Genomic DNA, 21,235 nt, shown 5'->3' with positions numbered 1-21,235 from the left:
TCTCTGTCAACCGGGGATAAAGAGTGGGGAGGGAAATTAGCTGGGCATGGTGGTGGATGTCTGTAGTCCCAGCTACTCAGAAGGCTGGGGCAGGAGAATCGCTTGAACCCAGGAGGTAGAGGTTGCAGTGAGCCAAGATTGTGCCACTGCACTCCAGCCTGGGTGACAAAGAGAGACCCTGTCAAAAGAAAAAAAAAAAAAGAGTGGGGAAAGCGTGGAGAAGTCACAGAGTATGGAGAAGCTCTTGGCACCTTCTGGCCTCAACTTCCATTTGACTTGTTCCAGACTGGATGTCTCTAACGGACTTTATCCCTGGCTGAAACTACTCCATTAGAGGCAGAGAACACACAATGGGCTGGGTGCTAAAAAATCTCCTGGGAAGCTTGTTAAAATGAAGATTCCTGAACCTCATCCTCCGACAGATTCCAATTCAGCAGGTCTCAGGAGTTAGATTTTTAAGTCTTGCCAGGCAACTCTAATGGGCAGCCAGATTTAGGAGCTGCCATGGGTAGGAATGGCAATATGACAGGTGACGATGGAGCTGATAATTAACATGGGGCTATCACTGCAGCCTTACCAGCTAGGGACAGTGAAAATCAGCCAAGGACAATTCTGAACACTTATTAAACCACCCCAGGGCAGTAGAGATGCCTGGGGAGGCTTTGCCGGCTCGCTGCCCCACATAACAGCACTCTCCCATCCAGCCTTTGCATCCCTGTGGGATGTTGTGCTGTATGAAGAAAAAGCATATGGGAATTTCCGTAAATGCAAAATACAAAGCTGTGGAGGGTCTTCATACCTGAGGACAAACCACACCTCAGTTGACAATGCTGCCTGGACAATTGGGAAGCGAGAGGTCTCTTCAGAAATCAACAGAGGAAGGCAGGGCAGCCCTCCCTGTTCGCTGCCTGAGCCACAGGAGGCAGAGAAACCTTTACCGTAATGAGGGCTTTAAGTTATTAAAACCGGAAAACCTGCTCTGAAAAACTGAAATAGGATATTGGTAGAGTTTTTTGGATCAGATTTCCTTTTACCCTTAGGAACAGATGATTACTTTCCTGGTATGCTGGCCCAAACAGGATTAGACTCAGTTATTTTTAAAAGGGAGTGCATAGCAAACAAGAACAATCGATACTGTTTCGATTCCAGAGCTCCTCATTTCCTAATCAAGGGAGGAGCCAGGAAAGAAATGCCCCCTGCAGCTGCCAGAGAATCACATGCAGGTCATAGCACTGGCTTGGGGGCCGTGGTTTCCCTCCTCATGTTTTATTTAACTCTTAAGGAAGGATCGACACAATTTTTTGTGCTGCAAAGTAAAAAAGAAAAAAAATCTACCATACTTATTTCCTGATCTTTCTTCAAGGGAAGCAGTGTGGTGCTAGAATAAAACACTAATGAACAAGCTTATATTTCCGTTAATGTTCTGTGTTGCAGCTCCCATGATCTTTGTAGATGGGAGGCTGGATGCTGGACACCCACTGAAGTCTGTGCAGTGCAGTCCTGTGGGAAAAAGTAGCAGGGGTGGGCAGTCCTGTAGGAGACACAGTGACTTCTAATTCATTGATTCATTAGACTTGGATTCTGGGAGTGTCCACTACAGAGGATGAAATCAGCCACCGGCTGGACAGGAAGGGCCTGCATATGCTGTTTAATACTTTTTAAAAACTGGTGACTGCAGCAGATGCTGCTGGTGCACTTTATTAGGGTGATGCATCCAGGCGCTGTGAGTGTGGAGCACTGCCATGGCCTGACGGGAGATGCCTCACCCACCCTGAGCTACCTTCCCTCTCATTAGGGTATGAATTATAGGAAGGAGTGACTGATAGGGGTGGCAGCTATGAGAGCCCAGCCTCCTTGTCTCTGAGTGAGATAAACTGTGATGTAATTTACACTCCACAGTTCCCCCTGAGATCAGACAGAGATTGGACTTCGAAATCACATCTTCCCCTAGTTTTCCTTGGGCCCTGTTTTGCTTCCCTTAATTTCTTATAGTTTCTCCTGAGAGCCCTCCCTCAATAAATCACCTCAAGAACCACACTCTCAGGCTCTCCTTCTAGGGAATCTACTACAGTGTTGCAGGATTCTAAAGATGAGAAACCCAACCCTTGCTTCAAGGAGCTAAGGCCTCTTAAGGCCAGTGGGTCAGAGTCACAGCCACAGGAATGGGTGTGCTTTAGGTTACAGGAGCTCCAGCAGGGAGCCAGGCAGTGCACAGGGATTCTGAGCAAAGCTGCAGGGTCAGGGGGCTTGGGTTTGAATTCTGGCTTCCCCACTTGTGCAGTGAGGGGCCTGGGGGCTGTGTTAGTAACAGAATCCTCCACATCTGATTGCTGTGAGCCTTAGTTCATGTAAGGAGCCCCATGGTGCCTGGGTCATAGCAAATGCCCAATGAATGCGAGCTGCTCTTGTGTGGGGTTGGTGGGAATTACCATCATTTCTGGAATTCAAATGAGGGAGACACTAACTCTTCCTGGACGCATACAGAAATCTTCATGGGGGAGGACATGGTCTAACTATGTGTGGAAGAAGGAATGGTTCTTTTCAAGTGAAGAGTGGAAGGAACATGTAGGCTGAGAGAAAGGTGCCTACAAAGCAGCGGTCCCCAACCTTTTTGACACCAGAGACTGGTTTCATGGAAGACAATTTTTCCATGGACTGGGTTGGGTGGGGATGGTGGGGAAGGATGGTTTCAGGATGATTCAAGCACATTACGTTTGTTGTGTGCTTTATTTCTATTATTATTATTGCATTGTAATATATGATGAAATTATTAGACAACTCACCATAATGTAGAATCAGTGACAGACCTGAGCTTGTTTTCCTGCAACTAGATGGGTCCCGTCAGGGGGTAATGGGAGACAGTGACAGATCATCAGTCATTAGATCCTCATGAGGAGCATGCAACCAGGATCCCTTACATGTGAAGTTCACAATAGGGTTTCTGCTCCTATGAGCATCTAACCCACTGCTGATTTGACAGGAGGCAGAGCTCAGGAGGTAATGCAAGTGATGGGGAGCGGCTGTGAATACAGATGAAGCTTCACTTGCTCACCCGCTGCTCATGTCCTGCTGTGTGGTCCAGTTCCTAACAGGCCATGAACTGGTACTGTTCCGTAGGGGGTTTAGAACCCCTGCTCTGAAGGAAATAGGAAGGAGAGAACATGGATTCTCCAGGGACAAGGAAGAAGTCTGTTGTGGGAGTGGGAGCGGGGTATGTGTAGGTGCCAAACGGAGGCAGGTGATGATGATGACGATGATGATGAAGAATACAGAAGCAATGAGGTGGGGTCAGTGATCGTCAGCACTGAGGGTGGGCATGACAGGAAGGGGGATGGTAGCCATAGGGACGGGGAAGATGCTGATGCCCCAGCTGCCACTGCAGTCTGGCACTGACCCCAGCAGTCACTGTGACTGCTCTCACATACCTCTTCCTCCTGGCATTGAGCAGTTAACATCTAATGAACCTTTAAGCATTAGCTTAGATGTTACTTTCACCGAACACCTTCCCTGACCCCCAAGTCCAGGTTCAGGGGTCATCACCATACTTCTACATCCTACATTATAATTTAGTCATCAGCAGGGGCAGGAGCCATGTCTGTCTCTCTCACCACCATCTCCAGCACTGGGCACCATACCAAGCTTAGAGTCATGCCTAACATTTGTTGAATGAAATTCTAGTCAAGAGTCCTGTAGTTAACTCCCTGTAGTAAAAAGGGCTATAAAGATCCGGTTTTGTTCAAATGTTATATTAGATGGTCTATTATTTGTAAAAAATAAAAAAATAATAATAATCCCTCCAATTCTTGTAATCACAACTCTTTGTAACATAACTTTGCCTCTCCTCCCATCTACAGATGGAGTCTGTTTTCTTCAGGCCTTGCATCTGGGGTTGGCTTGACTTCTGTGGCCAATGAGGCATTCAAAAATGTGATGCAGATGGCAACTTGACAACCACCTAGCTGATTCACAGGTTCACGGGAACTAATACATATTTTCTGTTTAGACGATTATGTTTCGGGTATTTTGTCACATGGCAAAAGCTAACATACACAGATTGTGATTTTTCTCCCTAGCACAGTGCCCTGCACAAATATCCTCAATAAACAACTACAGAATGAACAAGTGGAATGAAAACATTTCAAGAATGGAAAGAACATGTCAGCATTCTTAGTGGTGCAAGCTGGTCATCATCCTTATAAATCACTGGTATCAAAATGAGAAAATGCTCCATATTAGCCACTGGGTGCCTTGCATGGTCAGAGGTCCAGTTATGAGAGTATCCAGCACTCCAAGGGTCTGAATGTGTGCTAGTGACCTCTGTGAATTAATTTCATCACGGAGATTATTTTCTCCTGCAGTTCCAGTCTCATATTTCCCTTGTTCCTAATTGATAAACTGGTGCAAACCACGCACGTTTATTTGTCAGATCTTATCAGGTGGTTTCCCAAACTCCTATTCTTGCTCTCAGCCATCTGACTTTGATTCTCTCATTTTGTAAACTCCCTGCCTCCCAGCCTTCCTTCTTTCCTCTGACTCTACACGTTGTACATCTGCTCCAGATTAGGCAAGCCCCTGACTGCTGTTTCTAAAGGGAGCAGATTATAATCATTGCTTGAAATTATATTAAAAGTGAGCATATTTCTAAGCCCCTCTGGGTGCAAACACGAAGTCCCTGCCATGTTTCCATATTTATTGTTTGAATTTGTGGTCCTACACTTGCTCATCCTCCCACATTGGGAAGCAAATGACAGATGGAAACAGATGGGCTGGCCCAGCGCCTTCCCTACCAGCATGGTCTAGCTCTGCCACGTGAGAAGGGGAAGCCAACTAAAGACATGTATCTATTATGGAAAGCGGCCTCTGTGAGCCCTCTGACGTTATTATACCACAAAAAATACTTCCAACCGGCCACATGTGCTAAGGTGGAAACTGACCAGAGATGGCTGAGAGGCTGAAACTCAAGTTACTCAGAGGTTAGGAGATGAAAAGCATCTTTCTAAAGGTTCTCAAATGGAGTTGCTATTGGAGCCTCTAGAACAGTGGTTCTTAGTGTTGGCTATCCATTGGGATCCTTCATGGACCCTTAAGAAAGACTGAAGCCTGAATCCCAACCATAGAGATTCTGATTTCCTTGGCATCAATCTATTTGAAACTTCCCGAGGTTATTCTAATACGCATTCATGGCTGAGAACCACTGACCTAGAAGATGGTGGTGAGAAGGTCATGAAGAAAATAGTGGTAAAGCAACTGTATCAGGTAAGAGGCCTAATTAAGTAACTGCAGCTGACCTTATTCATCACTATCCCCTACAGGAACTAAGAAACGCTTGATAAGCACTGCTTAATGTCATCTTAACGACAGCTTGAGGATGCAGTCACTATGATTATCCTGTCTTCAGATGACAAAACTGAGGCTCAGAGGACAGGTCAGTGGCTGCGTTAGACCCACACCAGAGCTCATGCTCTTAGTGACTTTGCTGGAGAGTCCGGCCAACCCACAGGTGAGGGCTTCTCCCAGGTCCTTTCGTGTCATGCCATACCCAGGGCAGGGACTCTCAAAGCAAGATTTTTCATTCCAAAACTAACTGGAACCCACAACACGTGGAACAAACAATGTGCTGTCTAGGACCTTCGAAAGAAGAGGAATCCATTCTGATTGTAATCTGGATGAGAAAAAGCAAGGCATCTTTGACTTTGCCTTTAAATAACTTTGCAGAAACAGTTTTGCTGTCGGGTGACCGGTGGAGGAATGTGCCTAGAATCTACCTCGAAGCTCTCTAGAGGGATTTCTGTGTAAAAAGGCCACTTCTATAAAGCTCCAGAAGGTGTCCCCACTGCTACATGATCTTAGAAAGGCTGCCAAACAGGTAGGCTGTGAAATCTCCCTTATAATCAGCTTCAAAGCTCTTTAGAAATACTTTCAAAACAGGATGGTTTTTAAAGTCAATTTCTTTTAATGTCTGGCTTTCAGTAGATGTAGCTAGCTTTGCGAGGATTTTAATTAATATGAACACAGAGATCAACCAAATGAGCCCTTTTTTGGAACAAAATTGGACACAACCCTGACTCAGGTTCAGACAGACACTGATAGTTTCCGCCAATTTCATTAGAAGCTGGCTTTAGCTCACACTGAATCTCTGGAAGACTGATGCCCTCCACTGATATTGGAAACATTGAGAAAATGCCTTAAAGAGAATGAAGCTATAATAAGGTGACTAGAGTTCTATAATAACACAAAAGCAGGACAAAGGTTTTATAACACTCACAATTGAAATGAAAAACAGCCCAACTCAGTTATCTGTGGGGTGATGGATATGGTAACTCAGGAAATGGGACTAAGCTGATTGCAAAGAGAAGTAGACTGTATGGGTCTTAACATGGAGATAGCTTTTAAGTTGATTATAAAGAGACCTAAAGGCCTATCCCGCTCCATAAGTCTCCCTGTGCTTGGCCCTGAGTCACTTGCAGGTCGACTACAAAGGCAGGAAACTTGTTTCTGGAAGCTCAGATTCCAGAGATGGCAGACAGCTCTCTCATTAGCTTCAGTGAGTAATCTGACCCCCTGGTCGGATATATTAGCTGACCCACTGCAGTAGAAGAGGAGATTCTAGATCAGGCGTCCCCAGACTTTTTACACAGGGGGCCAGTTCACTGTCCCTCAGACCGTTGGAGGGCCGCCACATACTGTGCTCCTCTCACTGACCACCAATGATAGGGGTGCCCCTTCCTGAAGTGCGGCGGGGGGCCAGATAAATGGCCTCAGGGGGCCGCGTGCGGCCCGCGGGCCGTTGTTTGGCAACGCCTGTTCTAGATGAACAGGCTATAGGAGGCCTGGATGATGAAGGCTCTGGGAAGGTTCTGGGGACACCAGGGATGGAGTATAACATGGTCTACTGCTCTCAGGAGACTTCAAATTTACTAACAGTATCCTAATTGTAACAGGGATCATGAAGCATGGACATTGATTTATGCTTCTCAAACTGTGTATATATGTTACATACCCTTTTGCACATACAATGTAGTTTCACAATAATAACATCACTGCTGACCTTCTGCAGAGGCAGTTTCAGTCAAGTGAGGGGGCCAAAAACCAGCTGGAATTGGGTTGGGGAATGAATGGAGGCAACCAGGGTCCTCTGTTTTCTTCCACTGCCTGGTAGAGAGTTGATGATTAACACAAGAGGATAAAGAGACGGGCTTTCTAAGATGCCGAGCACTTGTACTGCAGGCAAAGGAATAGGAAGCTGAAGACACGGAGTGAGAAGAGATTATTGCTAGAGAGGAGAACAGGCAGAAAGCTTAGCCTGGAAAGGCAACAGATTCTTTTCTTCTGTACAGCCACCCTCTGCATCTGTGGGTCCTGCATCCAGTGATTCAACTAACCAGGAATAAAAAACTTCTGAGAAAAGAAAAACAACAAAACCCAGCAACACAACAATAAAAAGACACGTAAAACGCCAATACAATACTGCAACTATTTACATAGATTTACATGAGGTATTATGGGTAATCTAGAGAGCATTTTGAGTCTACAGGAGGATGTTGGAAGGCTATAGGCAAATAGAACACCATTTATATAAGGGACTTGAGCATCTGTGGATTTTGGTATTTTCAGGGGCCCCAAACTTCAGTGGATACCTGAGGGATGATTGTATATTTGAAACCATTCATGTATTTTTAAAAAGCGAAGGACTCATCTTCCTCTTGAATCAGGGGGAAGGAAATACGGCATGGTGAAAGCAACAGCCTCAAGAAAAGTAATCTCAGGTGGTCTGCAGCCAGGGGAGACCAGAGGGAAGAAAGCCACCAGCAGAGTGGGGTAGGGAGCCTGGAGGGAGGATTCCTGGGAAAAAGGATGAAAGCCAGGGCGGATCCAGGAAACACTGGTGGAAACACTTGGCATGATTGTATTTTTGTCCAACCTGGTGGGTATGTAATGGTGTCTAGTTGTGAATGTTGTGATTTCCATTTACAAGATTACTAACGAGGTAGAACATCTTTTTATTCTCTATTGGCCTATTGTTCATATCTCTTCCTCTGTGAAATAACTGCTAATTCTTCTCTCCCATGTTTTAGTTGATTTCTGTCTTTTTCTTCAAGGGCATTCTTTATATAGTATGTGCACTGATCATTTGAAGACAGTCTGTATGCCAAAGCTGCTCTCTGTTTATGCCCTGTCTTTGTACTCTTTTAATGGTATCTCTTGATGAAGAAAGTTCTCAAATTCAATGTAGGGATTATGGATAGTTTCAGCGTAATTTTGTGCTTTTTGTATCTTAAGAAATTCTTCAGACTGAGGATACATGAGAAAAGAAAAGAAAAGAAAACAAAACAAAACAAATTCTGAGGCTAGGCAAGTTGGCTGACACCTGTAATCCCAGCACTATGGGAGCCCAAGGTAGGATGATTACTTGAGACAAGCCTGGGCAACATAGCGAGACCCCTATCTCTACAAAAAATTTAAAAGGAGCATTAGCCAGGTGTGGTGGTATGCATCTGTAGTCTCAGCTACTTGGAGCATTGAGGCAGGAAGAATAACTTGAGCCCAGGAATTTGAGGATGCAGTGAGCCATGATCGTGTTACCACATTCCAGCCTGGGCAGCAAAGTGAGACCTTGTCTGTTAGAAAAAAAAAAAAAAAAAAAAGAAAGAAAGAAAGAAAGAAAAGAAATTCTTCTTTATTCAGAGTCAGAGATCATCAAAGCATTACCTTACATTTTCTTCAAATTAAAGAACATTGACTTACACCTACGTATTTGGAATTAACTGTTTTTTTCTTTTTTGAGATGGAGCCTCATTCTATTGCCCAGGCTGCAGTGCAGTGACGCAATCTCAGCTCACTGCAACCTCCACCTCCCAGGTTCAAGCGATTCTCCTGCCTCAGCCTCCCAAGTAGCTGGGACCACAGGCATGCGCCACCATGCTCAGCTAATTTTTGTATTTTTCGTAGAGATGGAGTTTCACCATGTTGGCCAGGTTGGTCACGAACTCGTGACCTTGGGTGATCCGCCTGCCTCGGCCTCCCAAAGTGCTGGGATTACAGGTGTGATCTTGTACAGTGCGAGTTTACAGATCCACTTATGCTTTTTTTCTATATAGAAGATATATTGTTTCTGGATCATTTACTGAATAGGCCATGCCTTCTCCTTTATTCAAATATTTTAATTTTGTCATGTTTCCATACATGTAAGGAGCTGGTTCTGGGCTTTTTATTCTGTTCCTTTATTCTATTTGCCTATCTGTGCACAAATATCATGCTTTAAACTTCATTATATTTTTATAATAGGCTTGATATCTAGGAGCTTGGCTAGTTTCATCCCTCTTCTATATAAAGTTTAGGATCAACCTGTCAGGATTTTGATTCAAAGTACATTTAAACTATAGATCATTCTGGGGAAAAATAACATCTTCACTAAACTGAGTCTTTTAAATCAATGAAACAAGTATGTCTCACCATTTATTTAGGTCTTCTTTAACGACTTCAAATAAAATTATTGTTTATCCATAAATACTGTGTTTTTAAGGTAGATGTATTTCTAAGCACGTTTTTACTGCATTCTATTTTCTATTTGTTCCTGTTATACAGAAATGCAATTGAATTTTGTAACTTTATATCAATCCATCCTCCTCACTAAATTCTTTTATTAATTCTAGTGATTTGTCTGTTGATTATTTTGTGTTTCCCATGTAGATAATCATTACATGACTTTTATTTCTTCTTTTCTAAATCTAGTCTCTTTTATTTATTTTCCTGTCTTCCTACACTGGCTAGGATCTTTAGTAAGGAAAAGGAACTCTTGTCTTATTTCTGATTTTTTTTTTTTTTTTTTTTGGAGACAGAGTTTCGCTCTTGTTACCCAGGCTGGAGTGCAATGGCGCGATCTCGGCTCACCGCAACCTCCGCCTCCTGGGTTCAGGCAATTCTCCTGCCTCAGCCTCCTGAGTAGCTGGGATAACAGGCACGCGCCACCATGACCAGCCAATTTTTTGTATTTTTAGTAGAGACGGGGTTTCACCATGTTGACCAGGATGGTCTCGATCTCTTGACCTCGTGATCCACCCACCTCGGCCTCCCAAAGTGCTGGGATTACAGGCTTGAGCCACCGCGCCCGGCTTATTTCTGATTTTTAAACAAAATGACTTTAACATGTCTTCATATTTAAAAATGTTATCTTTGATCAGGTTAAGAATTTTTTTTTTTTTTTTTTTTTTTTTTTTGAGATGGAGTTTCGCTCTTGTTACCCAGGCTGGAGTGCAATGGCGCGATCTCGGCTCGCCGCAACCTCCGCCTCCCGGGTTCAGGCAATTCTCCTGCCTCAGCCTCCTGAGCAGCTGGGACTACAGGCACGCGCCACCATGCTCAGCTAATTTTTGTATTTTTAGTAGAGACGGGGTTTCACCGTGTTGACCAGGATGGTCTCGATCTCTTGACCTCGTGATCCACCCGCCTCGGCCTCCCAAAGTGCTGGGATTACAGGCATGAGCCACCACGCCCGGCTTATTTCTGATTTTTAAACAAAATTACTTTACCATGTCTTCATATTTTAAAATGTTATCTTTGATCAGGTTAAGAAATTTTCATATGAATAGTTGTTTGGTTCTACTAAATGTTTTTCCTTGATTAATTAAGATGATCATATGGTTTTTCTTCTTTAATGGGGTAATATAATAAATTGAATTATTAGATTTTGTAATGTTAAACCAACCTTGCATTCATGGAATAAATTCAACCTCATTATATCTTATCCTTTTATGCTTTGCTGGATTCAGTTTGCTAATATTTTGGTAAATGTGTTACATTTATGTTTTTGAATTAACGAGTCCAAATGGCCTGAAATCTTTATGTCCCTGACCTGGTTTAATGGGTTTTAGTATGAAAATTAAGTTATTTTTATAAAATAAGTTGGGCAATATTGTCTCTTATATGAGTTTAAGTTTGAAATAATTTGTTCCTTAAATCATTGGATGAACTTTTCTGTATCTATCAGGACTTAGTGTGTGTGTGTGTTTTTTAATGGGGATATTTGAAACTATTTCATTAATGGTTATAAGACCATTTGGATTTCTTTTTTTTAAAAAAGTCAGTTTTGGAAAGTTGTATTTTTCTAAGAATTTGTCCGTTTTATCTCAGGTTATTCAGAAGTATGTTTTAAAATGTCTAAGCCTGTGTTTTGTTTACTTGTTTCTTGTTATCTATTTGCTATTGATTTCTGACAGATTTTTTTTTTGTAGAGATTTGTTTTAGGCCCTAGTATACAGTAATTTTTCATAACTGTTCCATGGGGCAGGAAGACTTTTTTTTTTATTGCAATGTTCTACATATGTCAATTATAGTAAGCCTGTTAAATGCATTCAAACTGGCTATAATAGTGTTGCTTGCTAGAACTTTAAGCAATGATAGAAATATTCTCTGTGTTGTCCAATACATAGACACTAGCCACATGTGGTCATCTAGCACTTAAGAGACAATTTGGTTTAGATGAGATCATGAGGGTGAGACCAGCCTCATGAAATTAGCACAATATTCCCTACTAAATGGGGTCTGGGATCTGCTGTGGGGGCTCAGGTGCCTAGATCCCTAAAAGCAGGTATTCATCCTCACTCTCTGGGATTGCTGTGTGACATGTAATGAGTTAGAATGACGCCTGGCACATGGTGGGTACTCAATCATAGTTATTACTGTTGGTCAAGATTACAGGAGCTTCCTCTCATTGCTCCCAATAGCTCCATGTTGAAGGTTTTGCCATATACATCTGTCTACAGGAAATATTTCCTACTTGAGACATATTCTTTGGGCTCTGGAGAGCTGTTAAAAGAGATTTTCCCAACGTAAAGGTATGAATTGTTCACACTGTACCAATGGTCTTACTCTAAGGCCTCAAAAATAGGCAGGTTACCTTTCGTAGAGAAAACGGCTGGTGCTTAGGGCTGCAGGGTGCCAGGGCTGTTCTGGGAATGAAGTCTGATTGCAAGTTGTTTTCCACAGTGCCTGAGGCATAAACTAGCCTATCATGTATCAGGGAGCTGGTAAAGTGGTCTTATTCGTCCAATACCCTTCTATGCAGGTGGCACCTAATTTCATAATTAGATGTCCATTTCTTTGGCTTAGGATTAGCAAGAGAAATGCAATGAGTCTGACGAGTCATGAAGGTGGAATCTTTCTTCTTTGCTGCCCAGCATCCATTCTCCCTTCCTCTTGTCAGGTACTTCCCATTTCCCTCTGGAAACTAGCCTATCTCTGACATTCAGCCTAGCCCAGGAGGAGGTGAGTTCCCCAGAGCATAACTGAAGGAAGCAGGAGTCAACCACAGCCAGTGATTTACAGCAAAACATTTCCCAGGACTTACTTCAGAGAATGAGCCTCTCCTTCCTCCTGCTAGACTTGAACCTGGCATATGAAGAGCTGGAGCTGCTGAGTCATCTTGCAACCATGCATGTAATGAAAGAACTTGACTGAGAATGGAGGTAATATGGCAGAGGGCAGAGCCGAGGGATGATGGAAGAGACACCAGAGGCAGGTGATGTTTTTCAAGTCCTGGATCAAGCTGTGCCTGAAGCCTGAATCTAGACTTTTCAGATGCATGAACCAACAAATTGTTTTTTTGTTTGTTTGTTGTTGTTTTTGAAAGTTTGAGTCAGGCTTATGACTGCTTACAACCAAAAGACTCCTAATGATATGGTCATTAATAGAGGATCTATTTTTAAAAGCTTGCTTGGCCTGGAATAGAGTAAAGGGAGTATGAGAACTCAATGCTGGTAACGTTGGTGGCTCTGGGTGGGTTGGATAAGGGACATCAAGATGTCAATGTTTAAATCCCTGGAACCTGTGAATGTTACCTTATATGGCAAAAGGGACTTTGCAGATGGGATTAAGTTGAGGACCTACAGAAGGGGTGATTATCTTGGAGTATATGGGTCAGCCCAATGATCTAACCACAAGTGTCCTTGTATGAGGGAGGCAGAGGGCTATGCTACTCCAGAAGGGGAAAAGGGGATGCCATGTAGTGGGCTTTTGAGATGGAGGAAGGGCCAGAGCCAAGGAATGCAATGAATGAGAAGAATGAAGCTCTGGAAGTGAGCAAAGGCAGGGGATTTTCCCTGGAGCTTCCGGAAAGAGCAGACGGATCATGGCCTTGTCCATACCTTGGTACGGGCTCAGTGAAACTGATCTCAGACTTCTGGCCTCCAGAATGGGAAGAGTAGAGATCTGTGTTCTTCCCATGCCCCTGGCTTGTGGTGATCTGTTACAGCAGCCACAGGAACTTGCTGCGGGGAGGGCCCCCATTCCCACTGGGCTCACTCTTCGTGCTGTAAATCTGCCATCCTGGCTCAGACACAGCAGGGAGAGAGTCGGGGAAGAAAGGGGGCTGAGGGGGCAGAAAATGGACTGTGGCCCCTGATTCTGTTTCCCCTTCATGACCCTTTTGCCCCCTCCTTAGGGCTGTCTTCCCTCTGGCCCCAGGGCCACATGCGTGCTTTTGGCCCCAATCCAACTGTTCCCTGGGAGGTGAAAAAGAAAAATGCAAATGCTGGAGCTTACAGCGTTCTAAGAGGTACAGGGTTGGTGGGGAAGAGAGGGATGTTTACAGAAGGGACAAAAGCTTAGATCAGCAAGAGGCACCTGCGGCCCTTGACCCCTGTGAGACCTCCCCACGTACGGAAATGGCTCAGACTGATTGCAGAATATCTCAAAACTGCCCCTGGGTTGCTCAAATATGGCCTGGTTTCAACATCAGAGAGGCATGCATCTCATTAATTTTTTCAATAAAGAAGTGGCCGTTAGCATCCTCACCACATCCTTCTGTGGAAGGCACCATTATTATTCTGCCTCATTTCACACAAGAAAGCTGAGGCTCAGGGAGGCTCAGCCACCCATCAGGGTCATGTGGGGCAGGTGGTTGAGGCAAAGTCTGACTTGGAGACCAGGACCCTGAACTACCTGGGGACAGCTGTGGTTTAAGGGTACCTAGTGCTTGCCCTTGTGGGATTCAATAAAGCAATATTTATTTTGAAAGAAAGAATAATCGCATATTGCCAAAACATTTTTATTTTCTTGTTGGGCCCTTGGGCAAAGCAAGGGACTGCCTCTAAGGCAAGGTTTGGGCTTATCTGGCTGCAGGGAGGAGTGATGGGTAGGGAGGGGAGGCCTGCCTGGCCCTGGCCCCCTTAAGCCACACACAGCCCACAGTGAAGTTTGGCTAAAGCCTAGCTTTGGCCTTGATGAATGCAGCCTGGTGTAAGAAAAGGATTTTCTATCCTTTGTCAGAAGGAAAAGGAATCTGGGTCCATCTGTGGGTGTCTAAGGATCCTATAGCTCCCATAGGAGGACCTGTAGGAGCCCCTATTAGGGTTCTGGGGCTGCTTCACTTAGCAGCATTTGGTACAAAGGAAGGGACTGTCAGTGAACCTAAAAACAGTCACCAATTTGGGAGTGCTTAGCATGCCTCAGGGACATATGCATGTTATAGGTACACCTCATTTAATCCTCACAGCAACTCTCTTAGATGACTAAATCATCCCCATTTTACAGGTGAGTAAACTGCGGCACAGGGCCACATGGCTAGGAGCACAGTGCTTGGATTCTAACCAGCCACGTCTGACTCCACAGCCCAGGATCCCAATGATCACTAATACATTTGAGAAAAGTTCCACTTTAGGGCCAGGAACAGTGGTTCACACTTATAATCCTAGCACTTTGGGAGGCTGAGGTAGGAGGATCACTTGAGCCTAGGAGTTTGAGTCTAGCCTGGGAAACATAGCAAGACCCTGTCTCTGCAAAAGAAGCAAGCAAACAAAAAACAACGAAAACCCAGAAATCAGCCAGATATAGTAGTGCATGCCTGTAGTCCCAGCTACAATAGTTGTTGGCTTGAGCCCAGGAGTTTAAAGCTGCAGTGAACCAAGATTGTGCCACTGCACTCCAGCCTGGGTGACAGAGCGAGACTTCGTTTCCAAAAAAAAAAAGGCTAAAGGCTGGGCACGTTGGCTCACGCCTGTAATCCCAGTACTTTGGGAGGCCGAGGTGGGTGGACCACGAGGTCAAAACTTCGAGACCAGCCTGACCAATGTGGTGAAACCCTGTCTCTACTAAAAGTACAAAAATTAGCTGGGTGTGGTATTACATGCCTGTAGTCCCAGCTACTCAGGAGGTTAAGGCAGGAGAATCACTTGAACCCAGGAGGCAGAGGTTACAGTGAGCTGAGATCACACCACTGCACTCCAGCCTGGGTGACGGGGCAAGACTCTGTCTCAAAAAAAAAAGCAAAAACAAAAACAAAAAACAACAACAAAACAAAATCCAGTTTTGAAGCAACAGAAGTTGAGGAATGATGAAGACACAGATGGAAACATCTAGAAAGTGAGGCTCTTCCTCCAGCCTCCTTCCAGGCCTCTGCCCTCCTCTTCCAGTCTCAAAATTGGCTGGCTGGTGCTCCTGATAGAAAAATCGATGTGAGAATAACATGTTCCTTTGCTGCAGGACTTGGCTTCCCTTAGGCCCTTGTATTCAATTTATTTATACTCTGATTTGGAAACGAAAAACCAAAGCTGTCCATGGAGACCACTTGGCCCACATGCTCTAAGTTCTAGCGTCGCCTCAGCTTCCCCGTTCTGAGACTGGGTAGAGACACCAGCCAAGCCAGAGGCTGTTCGGCTCCCTGAGGGTTGGATCTCTAGTCTGGCCCCTTAAAGGTAAAAGCTGGTTCAAGCGCAGCTGTTTCCTTCTGCTTCTCTTTCACCCAGGTGCCATGAAGCACTGTGTTCTTATCAAGCCGATCAGTTCCACCGAAGAGATGGACCTCATAAAAAGGTGGCTTCTGCCGTGACATCTGTGTGGGTATCAATGCCCAGCCCTGGCACTCATTACATGCAGATGCGGGAGGGGGAGAGACTGCCATCCACCATGGTTGACCCGGGTTCCTGTCACGGGCATGAACTCACAGGCTTCTAAGGCAGTGGCTGCCTTTTACTCTTAGCGAGTGCGTATTTAGCTGCTTGTCATTTTACTTCTTTCTTTGCTCTTAGATGTGATATGAGGGCCAATTTGGGGGGAAAAATGTGAGCTCAAACAAGAGAGATGCTTTAAATTGATGAATGAGAATTGCCTGCAGAGTCACATGCACACACATGCATGCATGCACACTGCAGATGCACGTGTGTTGTGAAGGAACGCGAGTTTACCTCAGACCCACCTAATAAAAGAAAAAGAAAACTCTCTCTTACTCTTTTGTTTCTTTTACTAAATGTAAAGCTTAGAAGAATCCTAGCTGGATAAGAAAGTTAGAGTTTCTGTATATCTGATAAAAGTGACCTTTAACCAGAGTGGTTTATGTTTTTCAGACATCCTACACAGAGAGAGTCTGTCTGGAAACCAGGTGGCTTTTTTTTTTTTTTTTTTTTGTCTATTCTTGGTGACATTTATGCCTGGAACCTTTCTACTTAGCGGGTGCCAGGAAGCTAAGAGAGGAATCTCAAGGCACGTATGAAATGATCTCCTTCTCTCTACAAATACCCGGGTGGGAGCAGCTGATTCACCAAGAAACATCCTTTGAGGATGTACTCTGTGCTGGGGACTGTGCTAGGTTCTGGGGCTCCAGAGGTGACAGGGCAGGTGTGCTTGCTGGCCTCATGGGGATTAAGAGATGCTGCGAAGATGGACACTGAGCCATAGAGAGAGGTGTCATGGGAACCACCAATGAAATGGAACACCAATGTCCATGACAGGGGCTCTGGCCTTAGGATGAGTCTTGGAGAAGGTTTCCCTGCAGGATGGTGAAGAGGGGCCTGAAGAGGGGTCAGGGACAGCAAGGTGGGGCTAGGGAGGAGCTTCCAGTAGAGAAGGGGCAGCAGACAGGAACAGCACTGGAACAGAGGCCAGTGTGTTGGGGAAACAGAAAGGTCAGTGTTGGGAGGGCAGAGCGAAACTGAAGAGGAACGCAGGACCAGCACATGCTGAGCCTTGCAGGATCGAGTGAGTGCTTTGTACTTGATTCCAAGAAGCGTGGGTAGTTATTAAAGGCTTAACCCCAGGGCAGTGGCATGGCTACTGAGGGGAGTAGGAACTGTGGTTCATGCGTGGAAGCGGAGAGCCCAGGTAAGGGCTGTGACCATGGTCTCAGCAACAGGTGATGGTGGATTGAGCCAGGGTAACAGCAGTGGAAATGGGAATGAGGTTTTCAGAAGGCAGAATAGGTAGAAATTGGTGGTAGATTCGATGGGGCGGGTGGGGTTAGAGAGGAAGAAATCCTGATGCTTCCCAGGAGAGCAGTGATTTCATCTACTGGGACAGGGTGCCCTGGAGGAGAGGCAGGGAGGGGCAGGGAAGGGACAGAGTTTACTTATGTGGAACATGTTAGGCATAAATCACCTGGAGGCATCCACGGGATGTCCAAGAGGAGATGTCAAGAAGGCAACACACTTGGAACTCAGCGGAGAGGGCTCTGTCAAGATATGCACTGGGAAGCCGCGGCAAAAGCAGCTGACTGGAGCTACGGAGGTGTGTCAGTTTCCAGGAAGAGAGGGTCGAGGACGAAGCCCTGCATCCTTCTACTCCAGCGGAGTTGTCGCTGGCAGAGAACTGAGAACTTGTTGAGGGGACAAGAGGAAAAGGAGAATACGGTGTTCTGCAAGCCAAGAAAGGAACGTATTTAAGGAAGGCAGGGTTGGTCGCTGTGCTGAATGCTGCTAAGCATTATCTTTCTGAAAAAACCTTTGTCACCTTCTTGATTACAAATCTCACCATTGCCTCCAAGAAAGAGTGTTAATTCCTTCTGAACACCAGGCCTCTCACACACGTCTGCCACTATGCCTCTCCAGACTCATCTTCCATAACTTCTCCCACCCAGTGAGGTCTGCCCACCAGCCATGCTGACGGACCTTCTGCCAACACCATGGTAGGAGCGTGTCATTTGCTCTCCAGCATCCATTCTCCCAGGGTCAGTTTTTGTTTGGTGATCTATCCCATTCCCACCCACTCCAGTCCATCTGGTTCTGAGATCATGATCCGCAGCCTTTGGTGTGAGGCATGTGGCCAGGTCAACCATGATGAGTGTGTCACCCTCCCCTGACAGTGACTGATGAGAGTAGGGACAGGAATGTGACTCAGTTGGTCTGATCAGAGTGAATCTCCTGGAAGTTCTGGGAGAAAGATCTCACACTGTTTTCCAGTGGATCAGAGTGTAAAAGGATACGGCCCCAGCAGTGCTGGCAGCCACTGGGTGATTAGGAGAGAAAAGCGGATCTGAGAATGAGGTTAACACACAAAACTGAGCAGAGCTGAGAGACAGAGAACCTGGCTCTGATGATGACATTGTATGATGCTTGCTTTGAGCCAGGCCAGAAGCCAAAATGAATCTGGAATTTTGAGTTGTGAAAACCAGTGAATTTCCTTTCCTTTAATTTTTGCTTAGGGTCAGGTTTTCAATGACTTGCAACAGAGTGAACACATGAATTCTAACTAATAGATGCATGCTATTCCTATTACTCAGAATGTCTCCTTGCCTCTCCATCTGGAACATTTAACTGTGGCTCCTGAGTTCAGCCTTTTCTGACTTCTCTGGGCACAGGCCTCCCACATACAGAGCTCAGTATTGCCACATGTCCACTTTTGTATATGTCAGCTTTCCCCACTGGCCTGAGCACCGGGATCACGTCCTGTTCATTTTTACACTGCTGATTCCTCAATATGTGGCTGACAATAATCACTTATCAAATGTTTTCTGAATGACTCCCTGATTGAACAAATGAATGAGCAAATTACAAGCAGAGGCTCAATATCAAGAGATAGGGAGATGCTGAAGAAAGAGAAAAATGGTTAAATAAATGCTTCAGCCAATGAAAAATTAAGTGTATCATCTTCAGTAGTGGTCAAGTATACTTTCAAAATTGTGTCACTTTAATTATGAAAATGGTCTCTTAAAAATAAAAAAATAAATAAAGCATGTCCTTGCTCCCAGATGGAATAAACTAATTTAGAGTTACATCAGAATCACTTCACAAGATCTGATATTTGAAGTGCATTAGGTCGGGTTGGCTGATTTTCCCACAATTATATTAAATGTTCACCATCTACAGAATTTCATTCCAAACCCAAACAGTCCACAGTACTTAATGAGCAGATTCTAATACTCAGGCCCAGGACCGGCTGCCGGCTTTAATGCTTCGCTAGGTCATCCTTAGATGTCTATGGAAGATGTTCAGAGCGAGCCATCGTTACCGTGGCAACAAGTGCAGGAAAGAAAAGGGTGGCTGTCATACATAAGATGAGGATTATCGACAGGAAGCACTGACAAGCCCCTAAGGAAACAATATGAGGTTTCCTCAGTTAAGAATGGCCGTTCAGTATTCACATGCTAACAACTGAGTGTCACAACATCCAAGAAGGACATATACAAAGCCCATTAGTTCTGGTTGCCAACCAAGAAGAAAATGTAGCAATTGCTGCCTCCCACTATTTTATAATTATGTGTGTGTCTGTACATATACGTATATGAACCAGGACAGGAACTCATGGAAATACGCAAAACAGGCAACATGGAGCTCAGTGATGCACATACTCAATGTAGGGTCCTACTCAGTCTGTGCTTTGACTTTGAGATGATTTTCAAGAAAATTCTGCAACAACAAAACCAAAAATAAACAGTTTGATCACATCAAACTAAAAAGCTCCTGCCTAGCAAAGGAAAGAATAGAGTGAAAATTCAACCTACAGAATGAGAGAAAATATTTGTAAACCATATATCCGACAAGGGGTTAATCTCCAAAATATATAAGAACTCCTACAACTCAATAGCAAAAAAAAAAAAAAACACTCATAATCTAATCTAAAAATGGGCTAAGGACTTAAATAGACATTTCGCCAAAGAAGATCTATACATGGCAACAGGTATAGAAAAAATGCTCAAAGTCATTAGATATCAGGGAAATGCAAATAAAAACCCCAATGAGATACCACCTCGCACCTGTTAGGATGGCTGTTACTAAAGACACAACAAACAAGTATTGGTGAGAATGCAGAGAAACTGAAACCCTTGCACACTGTTACTGGAAATGTAAAATGGTATAGCCACTATGGAAAACATTATGAAAGTTCCTTAAAAAATTAGAAATAAAACTACCATGTGATTCTGCAATTCAATTTCTGGGTATTTATCCAAGGATTGGAATCAGAATCTCAAAGTGATATTAGCACTCTCATGTTCATTGTGGCAAGATTCACAATAGCCAACATGCAGAAACAACCTAATGTTTATTAACAGATGGATGGATAAAGAAAATTTGTTATATACATATGAAGGGTTAGAATTTTGTTCAACCTTAAAAAGAAGGAAATTCTGCAATACGCAATGACATGGAGGAACCTTGAGGACATTATACTCAATGAAATGAGTCAGTCACAGGAAGACAGACACTGCATGATATGGCTGGTTGCCCGGGCTAGGGAGAAAGGAAAATAGGCAACAGGCATAAAGTTTCAGTGCAGCAAGACAAGTTCTAGAAATCTGGTATACTTATTGTCAACAATACTGTATTGTACACTTAGAAATTTGTTAAGTTGTATATAAAACAATAATTTAAAAAAAATTCTACAAAGACTAAATATGAATTTCTAATGATCTTGCCACTAGATTCAAAACTAAAATGGGCTTATGGATGTTGCTTTCTTAATTTGGTGATGATTGGGACTTTCAAAGATGTTTTTATCTATGCTTCCTCTTAAGAAATCTAGGAAGGATCATGATTTTAAGCTCCTTGTTAATTCTGTCTGTAATTGGTTGTCAAAACTGAAAATATTCATGAATGGCCAGTACATGGAATACAGAAAACCCCGTGAAAAGCCTGAAAGAGAAAATAAATGAAAAGCAGAGTTGTGTGAGAGTTCTGTGCTGGTGGTACCTTATCTGATTTTCCTCATCATTCACCAAGAAGAACCAGCGGAACTTCACAACCAAGGGGCTGCAGTTGGTGATGGTAACGTAGCGAATGACCTCAGTATCGTTCAGGATGCAGCCAAAATCCAGCTCCATTGTCTCAAAGCTGAGGTTGGGGTAATGCACTTCTCCGCGCAGAGCCAGACTGTCTATCTGAGGGTGTTCCACATACTTAATTTCGAGAATTTCTTCTGCCACCCAGTTGTTCAGATCGTTTCTGTAGGAGGGGTCAAACTTGATGAGCAGGTTTTTTTCTTCATCAATTTCCAGTTTAATAGACTACAAACAAGATAATAGGGATGTTACTAA

At 44.1% G+C, this 21,235-nt stretch overlaps 1 protein-coding gene across 5 annotated transcripts in view; it reads right to left on the bottom strand.

Moving 5' to 3' along the window:
* The window catches only part of HYDIN (HYDIN axonemal central pair apparatus protein), a 444,836-nt gene that overhangs the window by 176,778 nt on the left and 246,823 nt on the right, over nt 1-21,235 (bottom strand). For all 5 annotated transcript variants that reach the window (XM_074406071.1, XM_074406078.1, XM_074406094.1 and 2 more), the window contains one exon: nt 20,892-21,205. In XM_074406071.1, the coding sequence (XP_074262172.1) occupies nt 20,892-21,205 (314 nt within the window). The remainder of the gene's footprint in view (nt 1-20,891; nt 21,206-21,235) is intronic.

Source organism: Saimiri boliviensis, chromosome 1 (assembly GCF_048565385.1).
Source record: "Saimiri boliviensis isolate mSaiBol1 chromosome 1, mSaiBol1.pri, whole genome shotgun sequence".
Taxonomy (NCBI): domain Eukaryota; kingdom Metazoa; phylum Chordata; class Mammalia; order Primates; family Cebidae; genus Saimiri; species Saimiri boliviensis.
This window is presented reverse-complemented; position numbering and strand designations above follow the sequence as displayed.